General features: G+C 39.1%; 2 protein-coding genes across 5 annotated transcripts; both read left to right on the forward strand.

Annotated features, from left to right (window-relative positions):
• Positions 1–3108: 3108 nt before the first annotated feature.
• On the forward strand, positions 3109–4118 carry LOC117831499 (homeobox protein goosecoid-2). The gene is made up of 3 exons (XM_034710218.1): positions 3109–3187; positions 3271–3506; positions 3716–4118. The coding sequence occupies exons 1-3, from the start codon at positions 3109–3111 to the stop codon at positions 3791–3793; spliced, it is 393 nt and encodes a 130-aa protein (XP_034566109.1). The 3' UTR covers positions 3794–4118.
• Positions 4119–5177: 1059 nt separating this feature from the next.
• On the forward strand, positions 5178–11558 carry ess2 (ess-2 splicing factor homolog). Of its 4 annotated transcripts, none has more exons than XM_034709984.1 (11): positions 5178–5294; positions 5479–5670; positions 7066–7234; positions 7341–7424; positions 8362–8531; positions 8685–8802; positions 8939–9072; positions 9230–9332; positions 9439–9548; positions 9638–9753; positions 9904–10910. In XM_034709984.1, exons 2-11 carry the CDS (start codon positions 5524–5526, stop codon positions 10181–10183), a joined length of 1431 nt encoding a protein of 476 aa, XP_034565875.1. In that variant the 5' UTR covers positions 5178–5294; positions 5479–5523; the 3' UTR covers positions 10184–10910. The 4 variants fall into 4 exon arrangements, with proteins under 4 accessions (XP_034565875.1, XP_034565874.1, XP_034565873.1 ...); XM_034709983.1 differs by having other exon boundaries at positions 5179–5298; XM_034709982.1 differs by having other exon boundaries at positions 5188–5294; positions 5459–5670.
• Positions 11559–13459: the final 1901 nt, after the last annotated feature.

The following is a 13459-nucleotide window of genomic DNA, read 5'->3' on the forward strand; positions in this document are numbered from 1 at the left end:
ATAGCATATAGACAAGGTGTGTGTGTTCTTCGTTTTCTACATTCTGTTATGTCCCTGGTCTCCTCTTCTTACTAACAGAAGAAAGAATTAGCAAAGGAGAGACTTTAGTGGAATAGAAAGGCTTGAAACGATTAATATGTTTTTTCTGTCCTTTGGTGTTACCTGGCTGCTGGAATCTGAATTTCCTGAGGGAACCTTCCCAAAGGATTAATCAAGTTCCTATCTATCTATCTATCTATCTATCTATCTATCTATCTATCTATCTATCTATCTATCTATCTATCTATCTATCTATCTATCTATCTATCTATCTATCTATCTATCTATCTATCTATCTATCTATCTACAAAAAAAGGATAATTTGAGCTATTCCTTTTTGATTAGTTAGAAGGTAAATATAGTTTACTCAAGTACTTTAAACCTTGCCTAATTTTATATTTCATATTTGCAACAGAGATTTCCATCGTCAGGATTCTGACGTTATTTTTGATGGATGAAAGAACTAAATGCTATTTTTTTGTTCACAAAGATTGTGTTTTTTTTGCGACTAAATGTATAGCTTTTTTCTTCTTTCCCTTATTTATTTCAGTCCTTTTACTTTTGCTGCAACCCATTGTGAACTGACAATGGACATCTTGCCTGTCAAAAATCAATGAAATGCTCTGAAAGATGATGGACAAACAGGTTTCTACATTGTCAGAAAATAGGACTGAGCACACTGCCATTCAAGAAACAACATTGGTTCCTCCTTGTGGTTATAAATTCTGAATTCCTTCTGCAAAATGTGCATCTCACAGCTCTTAAACATACTAACATAAAAATACCTCTTAATTCAGAACAGCACATCTGTTGCTCAGATGTCTGCAAGTTGACAGTGAAGCCTGAAAAAACACCAGATCCCAGAGCTCATTTTCAGATTTCAGCGAAAACATGTGAGCAAAGAAACATGATGTTTGTATTTACACGGATGTAAGACATGGAGATTCTGCAACCACACGGTGGTTTCCTTGATTTCCCCCCAGGTCCCAGGGGTCTTTTTCTTGCACTCAACATCCTGCACAAGCTTGCACACAAGCAGCTCTGCAAAGACACACAGAGAGGGTAAAGTGGTCCTCTGTGTTTCCTGGTCACAGCTGCAATGTTCCATTTCCCATGGGGCTTTGGGCTCTGGTCCAGCAGCAGACAGGGACACTTAGCTTTTTCTTGCATGAATAGTCTGATGCCTTGTAGGATTCTTCTTCTCATTGACCAACACTTTGTGTCTCCTGTGAATTATAGAGACTTTATTTATCTCCTTCTTTCTTCATGTTTGAATTCCTGCTCCCACAGCAAGCTTTTCATAAAATCAGAGCACACAAACTTGAGGTAAAAATTGTCAGAGATACAGAACTGAATCTCACATGTAAGCAACATCAGAAAAGTTCAAATAGCATAAAGTAGCAGAGCAACTCTCTTTTTGTACACCTTTCCCTTCTGTTTAAATGCTTTCCTTGTATCATTCTTCATCTCTTCTGCTATGTTGTTGGCTTTTGTTCTTGAGTAGTGACACTAATCTCTAAATTTCCAATATCTTGGTTGTGTATTTAAAGGATAGTGAGCCTTGCGATATCACACAAAGAGAGACGTTTTAATGGTGTGACATTTTGAGGTGAACTAAAACTCTGGATCGAAGCTCACAGCTACAAAAAAAAAAAAAATCACCAAAAGCTCCATCAGCTTTGGTGGCTTTTTTACTTCTCCTCTAATACCAAATATTGCTCTTACAACAACAAAATGAACCTTTATCATTCTAATCCCCAGTAATGAATTTTGAACTGCTTGAACTGATGTGGATGTGCTACAACTCCCTCTATTGAGAGCTACAATGAGAGCAGATAACAATCTCACATGCCCCACAAACTATACATCAAGAATCTGGCTGCTATTAAAGCCAGGTGAAAAGGATGGGATGGTGTTTATTGTTATCTGTTTTCAAAAGCCCTTATAAGAGGAGCTTAAGACAGATTGTGGAAATCCATTAATTCTCTGTGGAGGGAAAAAAAGGTGTATTCCGTTGTATGAAATCAAAGGATTTGTTGTGTGTGTGTGTGTGTGTGTGTGTGTGTGTGTGTGTGTGTGTGTGTGTGTGGGGGGGGGGGGGGGGGGGGGGGGGGTTGAATGTAACCTGTAATAGCTTTACCTCTGCTGTGAAAGACTGCAGCACACAGATAAGAGAAATGATGCATGATTGGGAATACAAGCCACATGCAGTGGAACATTTTTCCGTGTTTATGCGTGCAGTTTCTGTTGAGATATGCACACAAATCTATTAGTTTGACCAACACAAGTAACTTGCAAGATGAGTCATTCATCTACCTGATCACTGTGTATGATCATTTGCATTGTCGTCAGTGCACGCCACCTCAACTTGTCATTCACTGTACTCATTTGAGCAAGATGATTTGTTAACGCAGCCCAAAAAGGAAAGTGACATTATGAAGGAAATTTAAGAGCTAATCCTCAGATTCAGCATGCACAAGTCTCCGGCCACACCAAAAAAAAAACACGTTCATCGTTAAATCCAGGTTTCTAATACCAAGCAATCCCCTTTTCTCTAAAACCTCAACAATGAGGATCTTAGGGGCTCTCCACTTCTCATTTTATGCAGCGAAATCTGATTTCTTTGGGAGAAAAGGAATGAGGCAAGATTAACTGAATCTGCTGTCCTCCCTAACCTCTTCACAAAACTGCCCAGATTAGCTAGGAATTAAGTTTCAACCGTTTTATGTGTCTGGTCCATCGGGGGGATTATGGTTTTACTTTTTTTTTATGTGCCTCCCAATTTCACTATAAGGGCCTGACACGCTGTGGAAAGAGGAGAAGCAGAAGAGCAGCCGAGCTTGAACAATCTCAAAGTGTTTGTTGTTCATATCCCTTGGTTTTCACGGCTTGTGCTTTCTGGGAATTTCCTTAAAGATGGATGGACTGATCAGGATAGAGAGAGAAAAGTTTCCTTTCACTATCGAGAACATTTTGAGTAAATATCCAAACAGTAATGGAGACAGGCAACCATGTGGGACAAGTGGATTAAAAGAGAAGGTGGTGAGTGCTGGTGGAGGCCAGACAGAGATGGTTCATCACACCTGTATGTGCTGCTGCTGCTGCCCTCACTGTGGGGACATTTTCCAGACGGATTTCATCCATGAAGGTAAGAACATCTCCTGTTTGGACACCTTTTTTTAACTGTTTTTTCACTCTGGTGGTGCTCACTTCAGATCTCTTACACTTCAGCCTGTCAGTACAGATGGCCCCCAGCCATGCTCGGGGACACCTGCAGGCTTGGAGATGCTCGCAGGGAGGAGCAGTCTGCTGGTCAGGTGCAGAGGAGAACCAGGAGGCATCGCACTATTTTTACTGAAGAGCAGCTGGACGCGCTGGAGGAGCTGTTCCTGCAGAATCAGTATCCAGACGTGAACACAAGGGAGAGACTGGCACAGCAAACTCACCTGAGAGAAGAAAGAGTGGAGGTAAGCCAGGTGCATTTGGAAATATACCCATGGCCAATGAAATACTAAAGATGTGTGCATAATTTGAAACATTATGGGTTATTTTCAAACTTGATTAATCTCTGTTCTATCTGTTTTGTTTACCTGATATGTCTGACTATAACTTTTAAATTTAAATGCCATGAACAATAAAGGAACAATTGAATAAAATCACTTTTTTTTGCTGATAGGTTTGGTTTAAAAACCGAAGAGCGAAATGGAGGCGACAAAAAAGACTGTCATTTGGCGTTGGAAACACAGAAAACTAATCCTGTTATGTACATATGGACTATAGGATTGTAAAAAAGAGCGAGCTGTGTGTGTGTTTGTGTGTGTGTGTGTGCTTGGATTACATTAATACAAGGACTTTTCTTGCAATTGTTATAAAATATCATCCACCTTTTGTTTTTTGAACAAGCTTTTAATGCCGATCGAATCATGCGATTGAAGCCACTTTTAAAAACTATTTGTAAATGATCGGCTGAGAGCGAGATAGACAGAGATAATCAATATGCTAATTCTAATTTTGAGGGTTACATCTTGAATATGTAAATGGAATGAAATAGTCTGAACTTGTTGTGAAAAAAAAGTGTCCTTGAGAAGAAATAAAGTGGTTTTTGAAGAGATGAGGGGCTTTATTTTATATATAAGCCAATACAAAGAAAAGTTAAAGCATCATACAGTCTGTGGATCATACTTGAGCCGGCATGCAGAAAACAATTATATTTTATACGTACCTGCATCTTTTGTTTTAGCTAAAAGAAATACATACGTGTAGAAAAAAAGGTATATAACAAGCCAGAAATATTGTTTAATTTGTTGGGGGCAGTTTGTAAGTGGGGTGGGGTCAGTCATCAGGACAAGAGATAATAAGTGGGGTCACGATTACATTTCTGGATCATTATGCAAGAGGACAATACAATAATTGAGCATGAAAACTCTCTTGAATAAATAAGATAAAATAAAATGAAACAATTTTTTTTTGTATAATTAATTTAATTTAATTTAATTTAATTTAATTTAATTTAATTTAATTTAATTTAATTTAATTTAATTTAAAGCTGCTGTTGGTAGGAATGGTGTAAAAACGTTACTTTTTTCTGCTGGGTTGGGTGTAAAAGGCCATAATACCTATCAGTACTCATCAGTAGGTGAAGTAATTTGAGACTATTGTGAAATCTCTGCGTTTTCCAATGCCTCTGTATCAAGCAATGTTATTATTCCCCTCGTTCCCGTTATGACTGACCAATCATAGCTAATCGCCAATCCTCTGTCCTGATTGGTTAAGGGGCGGCCCCTACTACGTCCTCCGATCGGTTATGAGTCTGGCACTATAGTGACTACACCAACGATCTGTGTTGGGGTGCTAAGAGTAAATCTGGTTGGGAGGGAGTGTTGACATTCGAAGTTCCTCTCTCTGAACAGATGTTTAATCCGTGACTACCAACAGCAGATTTAATTTAATTTAATTTAATTTAATTTAATTTAATTTAATTTAATTTAATTTATTGCATTTTATTTTATTTTATTCTATTTTATTTGTATTATCTGAATGTAACATGGCTATAAATTCATGATAGCTTTTGATCTGTCTTGAATATTGTTTTGGCGGAATGCCGGAGCTGCACTTGAAATAACTCGCTTTGAATCTTCAGGTTAGTTTAAAACCATAGGTTAAAACCAGGTTAAAACAGGAAGTAGAATAATTTCCTGTGCGGCAGTAAACATCCAGTGACGTCACGAACAATCAGACTACGTCCTACGTAAGGTGTACGTAAGTTGTACGCGTACGCTGTGTCAAAGTTAGCTTACAGTTACGAGTTAGCTTTAACACTGACTGCTGGTTTTATCAGTCAGTCTTGAACACCCAGTTATCTGCTGTATCTCTACAATACGATATTATATTTCAAGTACCAAAGACTCTTTCTGTTTAGATTCCAATCCGCTTTTACAGGATCACTGTGAGCCGTTAGCCAGGCGAGCTAACAGGACCACCACAATGGAGGGCAGCGCCAGCGTGAGAAAGTCTCTGTCCGGGACTCTCGTTCCTTCTGCGGTCACCACAGTGGCTCTCTTACAACAACCAGAGGAGACAGACAATGAGAAACCGAAGAGGAAAGTCCTCGATGAAGAGGACTACATTGAGGTAACTATCTGATAGTTTAGCTGAGTGTCCGTCAGACAACACAGCAGCAGTGCTGTTTGGGTTAGCATGGTAAATGCTAGCAAACATTGTTGAAAGCCTTTTTAATTACAAAGGATGTTAGGGTGTTGTTTTTGGTGTAATTAGCTTAGTTAAGCGGAGGTTTAAAGCATTATATTTGACAGTATTCAATGACCCCCAAATTGAGGATCCATTTTACTGAGAGGTTGATCAGTGAAGTAGTATTAGATGTTGTAGGTACAGCTATATGTGGTCTCTGACAGATAAGTATTGAATTGATAAGCTTTGACACTTTTCTTATTAGTAATACACAGATAATGGATACAATACCTGTGTCATGCTCTATCACAGATCATCACATATGACTGATGTACTTGATTTCAGACCCATAGGTCCATATTGGCACATGAGTAATATAAAAGACTAAAAATTAGTAAAATACATGTCCAGCGAGAAATATAAAAAGCATAAAAAGGCATTTGTTCCAATGTTTCCAAAAGCAAGAAAAATACCCGGTGTCATTTAATGTGGACGGAATGAGCTCCCTTAGAATTTCATTTTCTGAATCAGCTAAGCAACACATAAATGTATACCTCAAATTTCTCAGTACAGCATGAAATGTAAGGACATTGTTTGATACAAACATAAAACTTGCACTGGCCCATCTTGGTAGTTTAAGGAAAATTCGATATGCATCATTATATGCTACGTGAAGCTTTTTCATTTTAGCTCTACTGTAACTGCACCACAAATGGGCAGTATAAAGAGGAGTACAGTGAGCTCTAAAAAGCTCTGTTTTAACATTATTGGTGCACATTTCAGTTTACTAAAGTCAAATTCCTTGTGTGTTCAAGCATACTTGGCGAATAAAGCTGATTCTGATATTAGAAATTTAAGTGCCAGCATATTTGCCTCTACATAAAGTTTACAGCAGTCACTGCAGATCATCATCATCATCACATAAGTCATTTCTGATAATGTGAACCAGATATTTGACTTTGTCCACCACACTAAGCACTTAGTCAGATATACAGAAAGAAAGGAAGTTTTGTTTCTGATCATCCAGCTGTAAGCGACTTTAATATCAACTAATGAATGGCAGATAAATTAAAGGCTACAGTATTATTAATCCAGTATTAGTTATTGTTAGTTTCTGCAATGTTTACAGCTCCACCTCGCTTGCTTTTGATCTGCCTGGTTGACAAAACAGAAATTAAAACCTTTTATTTGGACCCTAGTTGTGTTTTTTATATTTTCAGACCAACTCATTTGATGATAAGCCAGCAGCGGACAGACTTACCGGAGTTGTTCTTGTATTTTCACTAAGCCGTTTTGTTAAAGTTAAAGTTGATGTAACTACTTTTCCACCCTTCACAGAATTTAGAGAAGATCATCCAGAGAGATTTCTTCCCAGATGTGACCAAACTGCAGGCGCAGAAAGATTATCTTGATGCAGAGGAAACTGGTGACCTAGAGAGGATGAGAGAGATATCCATCCGATACGGGTCGTCTTTGACAAAATCAACACCACGCTCTTCTGCACCCTGTGAGTAACGCCCCCCATCTTCTCTTTACAAATCAAATTTGATTTCACCAAAAATGTGGGGAATATACTTGACACCTTTTTCCCCTTTGTTCTCTTTGTATGTTAGATGTGACACCAGCTAGCTTTGAGACACCAGTGGGCCGTACGGGGTCTCCCTCCTCAACTCATGGCGGTAAAGGATTAGATGGAGGTGAGTGTATCTGTTTTAGAGATGACGACACAACTTAATAATCTGCACTTTTTATGCGTTATCAATCTTTATTTGTGAAGCGCCAAATCACAACAAACGTTATCTCAAGACGCTTTTACAAACATAGCAGGTCTAGACCGTACTCTATGTTAAATAACTAACAAAGACCCAACATCAAGACCGGGTAAGACCAAGCGGCAACCTCCGGTCTAAAAATATAAGTCAATGCGGAAGTGTTAAAAGCTGCAGTTCATCGAGGATCCACTTGAGGCTGGCTCCGGAAGTACCCGAAGTCACATACACATGAATGGGGAAAAGACGATCTTTGCAGCATTAATAAACATGTTTACAGCCTGGTACAAAAGATGAGTGTAGTCTAAATAGCTAGTTTCTCGATGTCCTCTCACTGTGAGGGGGGTGAATTTTTTTCTAATTCGGCAATTTCGAAGATATTGAGATTACCAGTCTTCCAATGAGAGGCACAGCTGCCTGTGGGAACACTGCAGCTGTTGGCTAAGAGGCTCAAAGCCCGCCTCTTTACGTCACACTGGCTTGACAGAAGCAGTATGGCTGCCACAGCCGATTGGTCTCAAAACAGCTCTTCAGAAACAGATGTGTGACGTCAGGGATACTACGTCCATATTTTTTACAGTCTATGGGTAAGACTCAGTCTTTTCTCATCTTAATCCACCAGGAGCATTGCACCTCGCAGTATTTAGCAAGATAAAGCGGCGAGGAAAAACGTCTTTTTAACAGGCAGAAACCTCGAGTAGAACCAGACTCATGTTAGACAGCCATCTGACTTGACTGTGTAAATTCAAATAACTGTTTCTAACCAAAAAGAAAAACAATCAAATAAATGATTGATGTTATTTAGTAACACTGTAACATACAGAGACAGTGATTAATCATGTTTCTGTCAATCTTGCATTTATAGAAAGCAAAGAAGACGAAAAGGAAGAGAAAGAGCTTCCTTCTCTGGATCGCTTCCTCGCGAAAAACACAAGTGAGGATAACGCATCCTTTGAGCAGATAATGGAGCTGGCAAGAGACAAGGAGATGCTGAAGCATTCCTGGTTGTACGAGGCTGAGGATGAATACAAACAGGTATGTATGAACAGAGATCAAAGCATCAGTTCATGAACAACTAATAGATATAATGCTTTGACTTCAGGTTAGCTGATTGTAGAATTAGAAATCAAACATGAAGCATTAGTTTATTAGTTATAAAGAAAGTATTAAGTCTGACATATTTTCCAGCGTCATGAGGAGAACCTCGCCTTACCTTCAGCAGAGAAAGCAGCACTGGAATGTGTCAAAGCTGGACTTGAGACATGGGAGTACAAAGCAAAGAACGCCTTGATGTATTATCCAGAAGGTAGGAACCCCCAACATGGGCTAGACTTCCCTTTCTATTCCCTTCACAGAAATCCTCATTGAAGTTATGTAGCTGAATTTGCTGAGAGTGAATCATGAATGTCATATCCTGACTTGTCCTTTTTCTTGTGAATCAGGTGTTAAAGACGATGATGCTTTATTTAAGAAGCCGCGGGAGGTAATTCACAAGAACACGCGCTTTTCAAGTGACCCATTCAGCAAGGCGCTCAACAAGAGTCAGATTCAGCAGGCTGCAGCCCTCAATGCACAGGTACTATTTATCGTGCAGTATTTGAAGTCCAGAATTGTTGGATGATGTTGCATTGAGTCGCCTTTTACTTGTGAATGAGTGGTCTGAGCATGGTAGTCTTTTGTAACTTAATGTGATGCGTTATGTTAATGATGTAGTATCTTTTCTTTCTGTCCAGTTCAAACAAGGCAAAGTCGGGCCTGATGGGAAAGAGCTTATCCCACATGAATCCCCAACAGTGAATGGATATGGTTTTGAAACAATGCCTTCCCCTGCACCTGGTGAGTCAGTCTTCAAATTCTCAACAAAGCAACAACCCTTAAATTACCGATTCTACCACTTTACCTTTATTTGGATAGTTTTCTGAAGCTGTCTCTGTCTCTTTAGGCATCGCTGAGTCTCCTCTGATGACCTGGGGTGAGATTGAAAGCACCCCCTTCCGTCTGGATGGATCAGACACCCCATATGTTGAGAGAAATCACGGCCCTTCGTTTAAGGTAGTGAATCTTTGGTGGCAGTTGTGGTTAATTTGTGAATAATTCATTTTAATTATTTGTTGAAGTTGAACATGTTTTGTTTGTAAAAGATTCCAGAGCCAGGAAGACGAGAGAGGCTGGGTTTGAAGATGGCCAACGAAGCAGCCGCTAAGAATCGTGCAAAGAAACAGGAAGCCTTGCGGAAGGTTACAGAGAATCTTGCAAGGTACAGACTATTTGCACTCCTGGTTTTACCATCACAAGAAAATAGAGCTGTTAAATCCAAAATTGTTTGAGCTGCAAGTTGTCCAGAAAAGTTTAGGTATGAAAGATTTCTCGCCATAATTAACTGATCACAACAATCTTTGTGTTGCAGTCTTACGCCAAAAGGTCTGAGCCCCGCCCTCTCCCCCGCCCTGCAGAGACTCGTAAATCGAACATCAAACAAATACACGGACAAAGCGCTACGAGCGAGTTACACTCCATCACCCTCGCACAGAGCATCCGGCTGCAAGACCCCCTTAGGTGACCTGTCCACTCCGTCAGGAACACCAACACCGAACAAAGCCAAGACGCCGAGCTCTCAGGACCTCACATCACTCACAGACAATCTGCTCCAACTGCCCAAGAGACGAAAAGCCGCAGACTATTTCTGAGGAGCAGAAGCCGATCACTGCTGAGATTGTACAAAACAGACTCATTATGATGCGGAGAACTCGATTATGAACTCTACAGACCCAGATTTACTCAAATTATTGAGCACATCTTTCATCTGGAGGTCTGGATGAAGACTTGTACAAAGACTGAATTTCTGGATTTATTTGTTACATTTTTGTGAAGACAGATTTGTAAAGATTCATGTGAAATACAATTCAGTGTCCAAACTCTATTTAATAACTTTGTTTTATTTTTTTTTTATATTTCATTTTATGCCAAACATAAGGCTTTATAGACGTTGGTACAGCAGTACCCCTGCAGGGTATGCTTCATTATAATATCATTAAAATGCAAAAGCTGCTTCCAAGAAGCAAACATTCAAATGATGTCTCTACACAATATCCTGTATCTGTTGCCCACTTCTTAACACATGCTGCCATAGACTTTTAGTGACTTAATGTTACATGTTTGGTTAACTTGCAACAGATTCCCCCCTAATAACACCATATTGTTATTACAAATATTACAATCAGGGCATCATTTTGGAAGCTTGCAGTTGCCAACGTAAATGATGAATGTTGTTTTTTGCCCTACTGCCCAGACTTAATGTTCAAGATGTTCACAGAAAATTGAGCTAATTGGTCTTTAAAGCGTTAGATACTATGTATCACCTTGTCATAGTTCTTTTTGTCCTCCAGCTGATACACTAAAAAAGTAAGAACTTTATTATTTTCGTTTGTTTTTTTGAAAGGGTTCACATTTTCAGATGGAGTCTGACAGCCTTTCTTCGACAGCTAAACTCATCACTCTGTCTTCTGTTGTGTTATGTTCCTTTTTTTGAGCCCAAGAGGTCACAGGGTCCCCTAAGACCAGATTTATTAATAGATGAGCTCATCCTCGAGTAAACACAAAGTCAAAACAGGCGCAGCAGCTTGATTTACAACTTGACCTCTTCTGCAGGAGGGTCATAGGTCAGTGTGTTCATAACCAGGGATGTGATTCATAGGCTGGGTCAGACATCGATTTGATTTAGATTAGGTTATAACTCATCCAAAGCTTAGTTTCTACTGTATCACATTTTAGTATTATTTTTTAAATGGCATGTTTGTTTTTTGTAAGACAGTGTGACAACTTTTAAAGGCAGTTAAAACATGTTTCCATTTTAAAATTGTCAAACAGTCATAAGCACATCTGTTCATTACTTTAGTTGGTGTTCCCCACAGTGTGTGTTGTATACTGTACTTAAAGGTACTGTGTGGAATTATAAGCGGCATCTAGCAGAACAGACTTGGTCAAAGTGGAATATAATATATCTAGTATATTGGTTGGTTGGTGCATAATCACCTGAATATTAAACTGTTTGGTTTTTGTTAACCTTTAATGAGCCTTTTATATCTACATGGGAGCTGGACTCCGTCAACGCAAGGCTGCCATCTTTTTAACGTAGCAGAGAACAGACAAACTGATAACACACTTTTTTTAAGTGAGTGTTCATGCAAGATGCTCCAGTTACAAGATGAAGAGAGTGGCTGTTGTAAGCAGAATAACTTGTATGGATAGATTTTTTAATGGCAAAAACTTGAAAAATAGGATATCACACTTCTTCATCACAGGAAGAGGAATAACCCTTGAAGACCAAATAAAAGAGGGGCGAGCAGAGGGGCATTTCAGTCTAAAATCTGACTTCTAAATCTCGCTAAATATCCCCATTTCTACACACTGTACCTTTAAAACACCACAAACTGTTAAAACATTTGACAGATTTCCTAAAATGCCAACCAAACTAGACCATGAAGTTTTTAGGTAGCTCATTTAATTTCTGACAAGGTCAATAAGGTCCGGCTGTCCCAGAAAAGGAAGGAAGACCATTAAAAAGAGCAGATTGTGTAATAGAGAAGGAAAGCCCTAAGAGAACATGAATCTATACATTGTATTTACTCTGTTGTCCCGTGATAACAGGTCATTTCTGTTTGTTTTGAGGAGATCACCACTTCTGTTTTTCTGTTGTGATAAAAAAGCTTGTTTTCTCGTAAGCATGGGACCCAGTTAAGATGAACAACAAGCTTTGTTATTATTGAGATGAGTGAAAAATGAATCTGTAATGCTGGGAAACTAGGTAAAAATAGCTCAATGCCTGGAGTAAATCAAGTAAGTTGAGATCTTCTGTAAACAACTGAAATTAACTTCACAAGAAAACCAGGGTTGTTATCTCAAGATGAGATAAATAGGAGGAAACAAGGAAACAACTGAAACTAAGTAGTTATCACGGTCAAACAGTAAATATATGGATCCACGTCCACTTTGTCTCAAAGAAAACGCACTAAAGTGCCCACTTGGATTCCACTGTAGTTGTGTTTTCCTTCTTCATAATTCAATTTCCAGCACAAATGATCACATAAATATTTACCAGAATGCAGAATTAAGTGTTCCATCCGGCCTCCCCTCTTGTTAACGCTGCCTCAATACATGTGGATTCACCCTAAACTGTGAGTACCAGCAGCCTGTTGCACCAGCTGTGCGTAAGTTGTGTTCTAAGTTAGGCTGTAAAGTCCACACTAAACCACACGTTGAAACTTGTTAGTTTGTAACTTAAGTTGTGTCGTTGTTTGGTTGCACCACAAAGAGGTAAGGTTCATCTTAACTAGTTGACTGAAACATCCAAACTAACCAAAACATTGTCGCAGATATGACGTTTACACTTCCAGCAGCCAATCAGAGCCAATAACAGTGACATCGAGTGGTAAAATGATCAACTACAACATATGTTAATACTCAGGAGCGCAAATCTTGGTCATCATATTATTCCAAAGGATTTAATTTCCCGTGGATAACTAGTTAATATAGCTGGAACCCTCTGTATCTCCTCATCCTCCAAATCATCCCACCTTTCAAAACGACGCACCCTGCAGCAGATATACTATATGGAGGACTTTACACCTACTAGAAGCCAAGTGTAAGAATTACGTTGGAACTATCTCAGCTGGTGCAATGCCCAAAACGTTAGTAGAGTGTAAACTCCACCCTAAATTGCTTTCAAACTAGGCTACGTTTAAACTTACACCCAGTTGGTGCAACAGGCTGCAGGTTTTGATAAGAGGTGCCCTTTTTGGGGGGGCCCAAAAGTTTTTCTTTCTTTCTAATTAATACCCAAATGGAAAAAAAACAGTGGCATTTTAATATTTCTTTAAAAGTATATCTTTTAAAGAAGAGTAAATATTTGAAGTGTTGACGGGTCGTATTGCTTGATGTAACTTTGTGACCTTGATATAATTAAT

The sequence above is a fragment of the Notolabrus celidotus genome, chromosome 19 (genome assembly GCF_009762535.1).
Source record: "Notolabrus celidotus isolate fNotCel1 chromosome 19, fNotCel1.pri, whole genome shotgun sequence".
Classification (NCBI taxonomy): domain Eukaryota; kingdom Metazoa; phylum Chordata; class Actinopteri; order Labriformes; family Labridae; genus Notolabrus; species Notolabrus celidotus.

Coding starts and splice junctions, on each gene's coding strand:
- ess2 (XM_034709984.1), top strand. CDS start 5,524: ATGGAGGGCAGCGCCAGCGTGAGAAAGTCTCTGTCCGGGACTCTCGTT. Junction 8,532..8,684: donor CTGAGGATGAATACAAACAG/GTATGTATGAAC, acceptor CATATTTTCCAG/CGTCATGAGGAGAACCTCGC. Junction 9,073..9,229: donor CTGCAGCCCTCAATGCACAG/GTACTATTTATC, acceptor CTTTCTGTCCAG/TTCAAACAAGGCAAAGTCGG.
- LOC117831499 (XM_034710218.1), top strand. CDS start 3,109: ATGGTTCATCACACCTGTATGTGCTGCTGCTGCTGCCCTCACTGTGGG. Junction 3,188..3,270: donor GACGGATTTCATCCATGAAG/GTAAGAACATCT, acceptor CTTACACTTCAG/CCTGTCAGTACAGATGGCCC. Junction 3,507..3,715: donor TGAGAGAAGAAAGAGTGGAG/GTAAGCCAGGTG, acceptor TTTTGCTGATAG/GTTTGGTTTAAAAACCGAAG.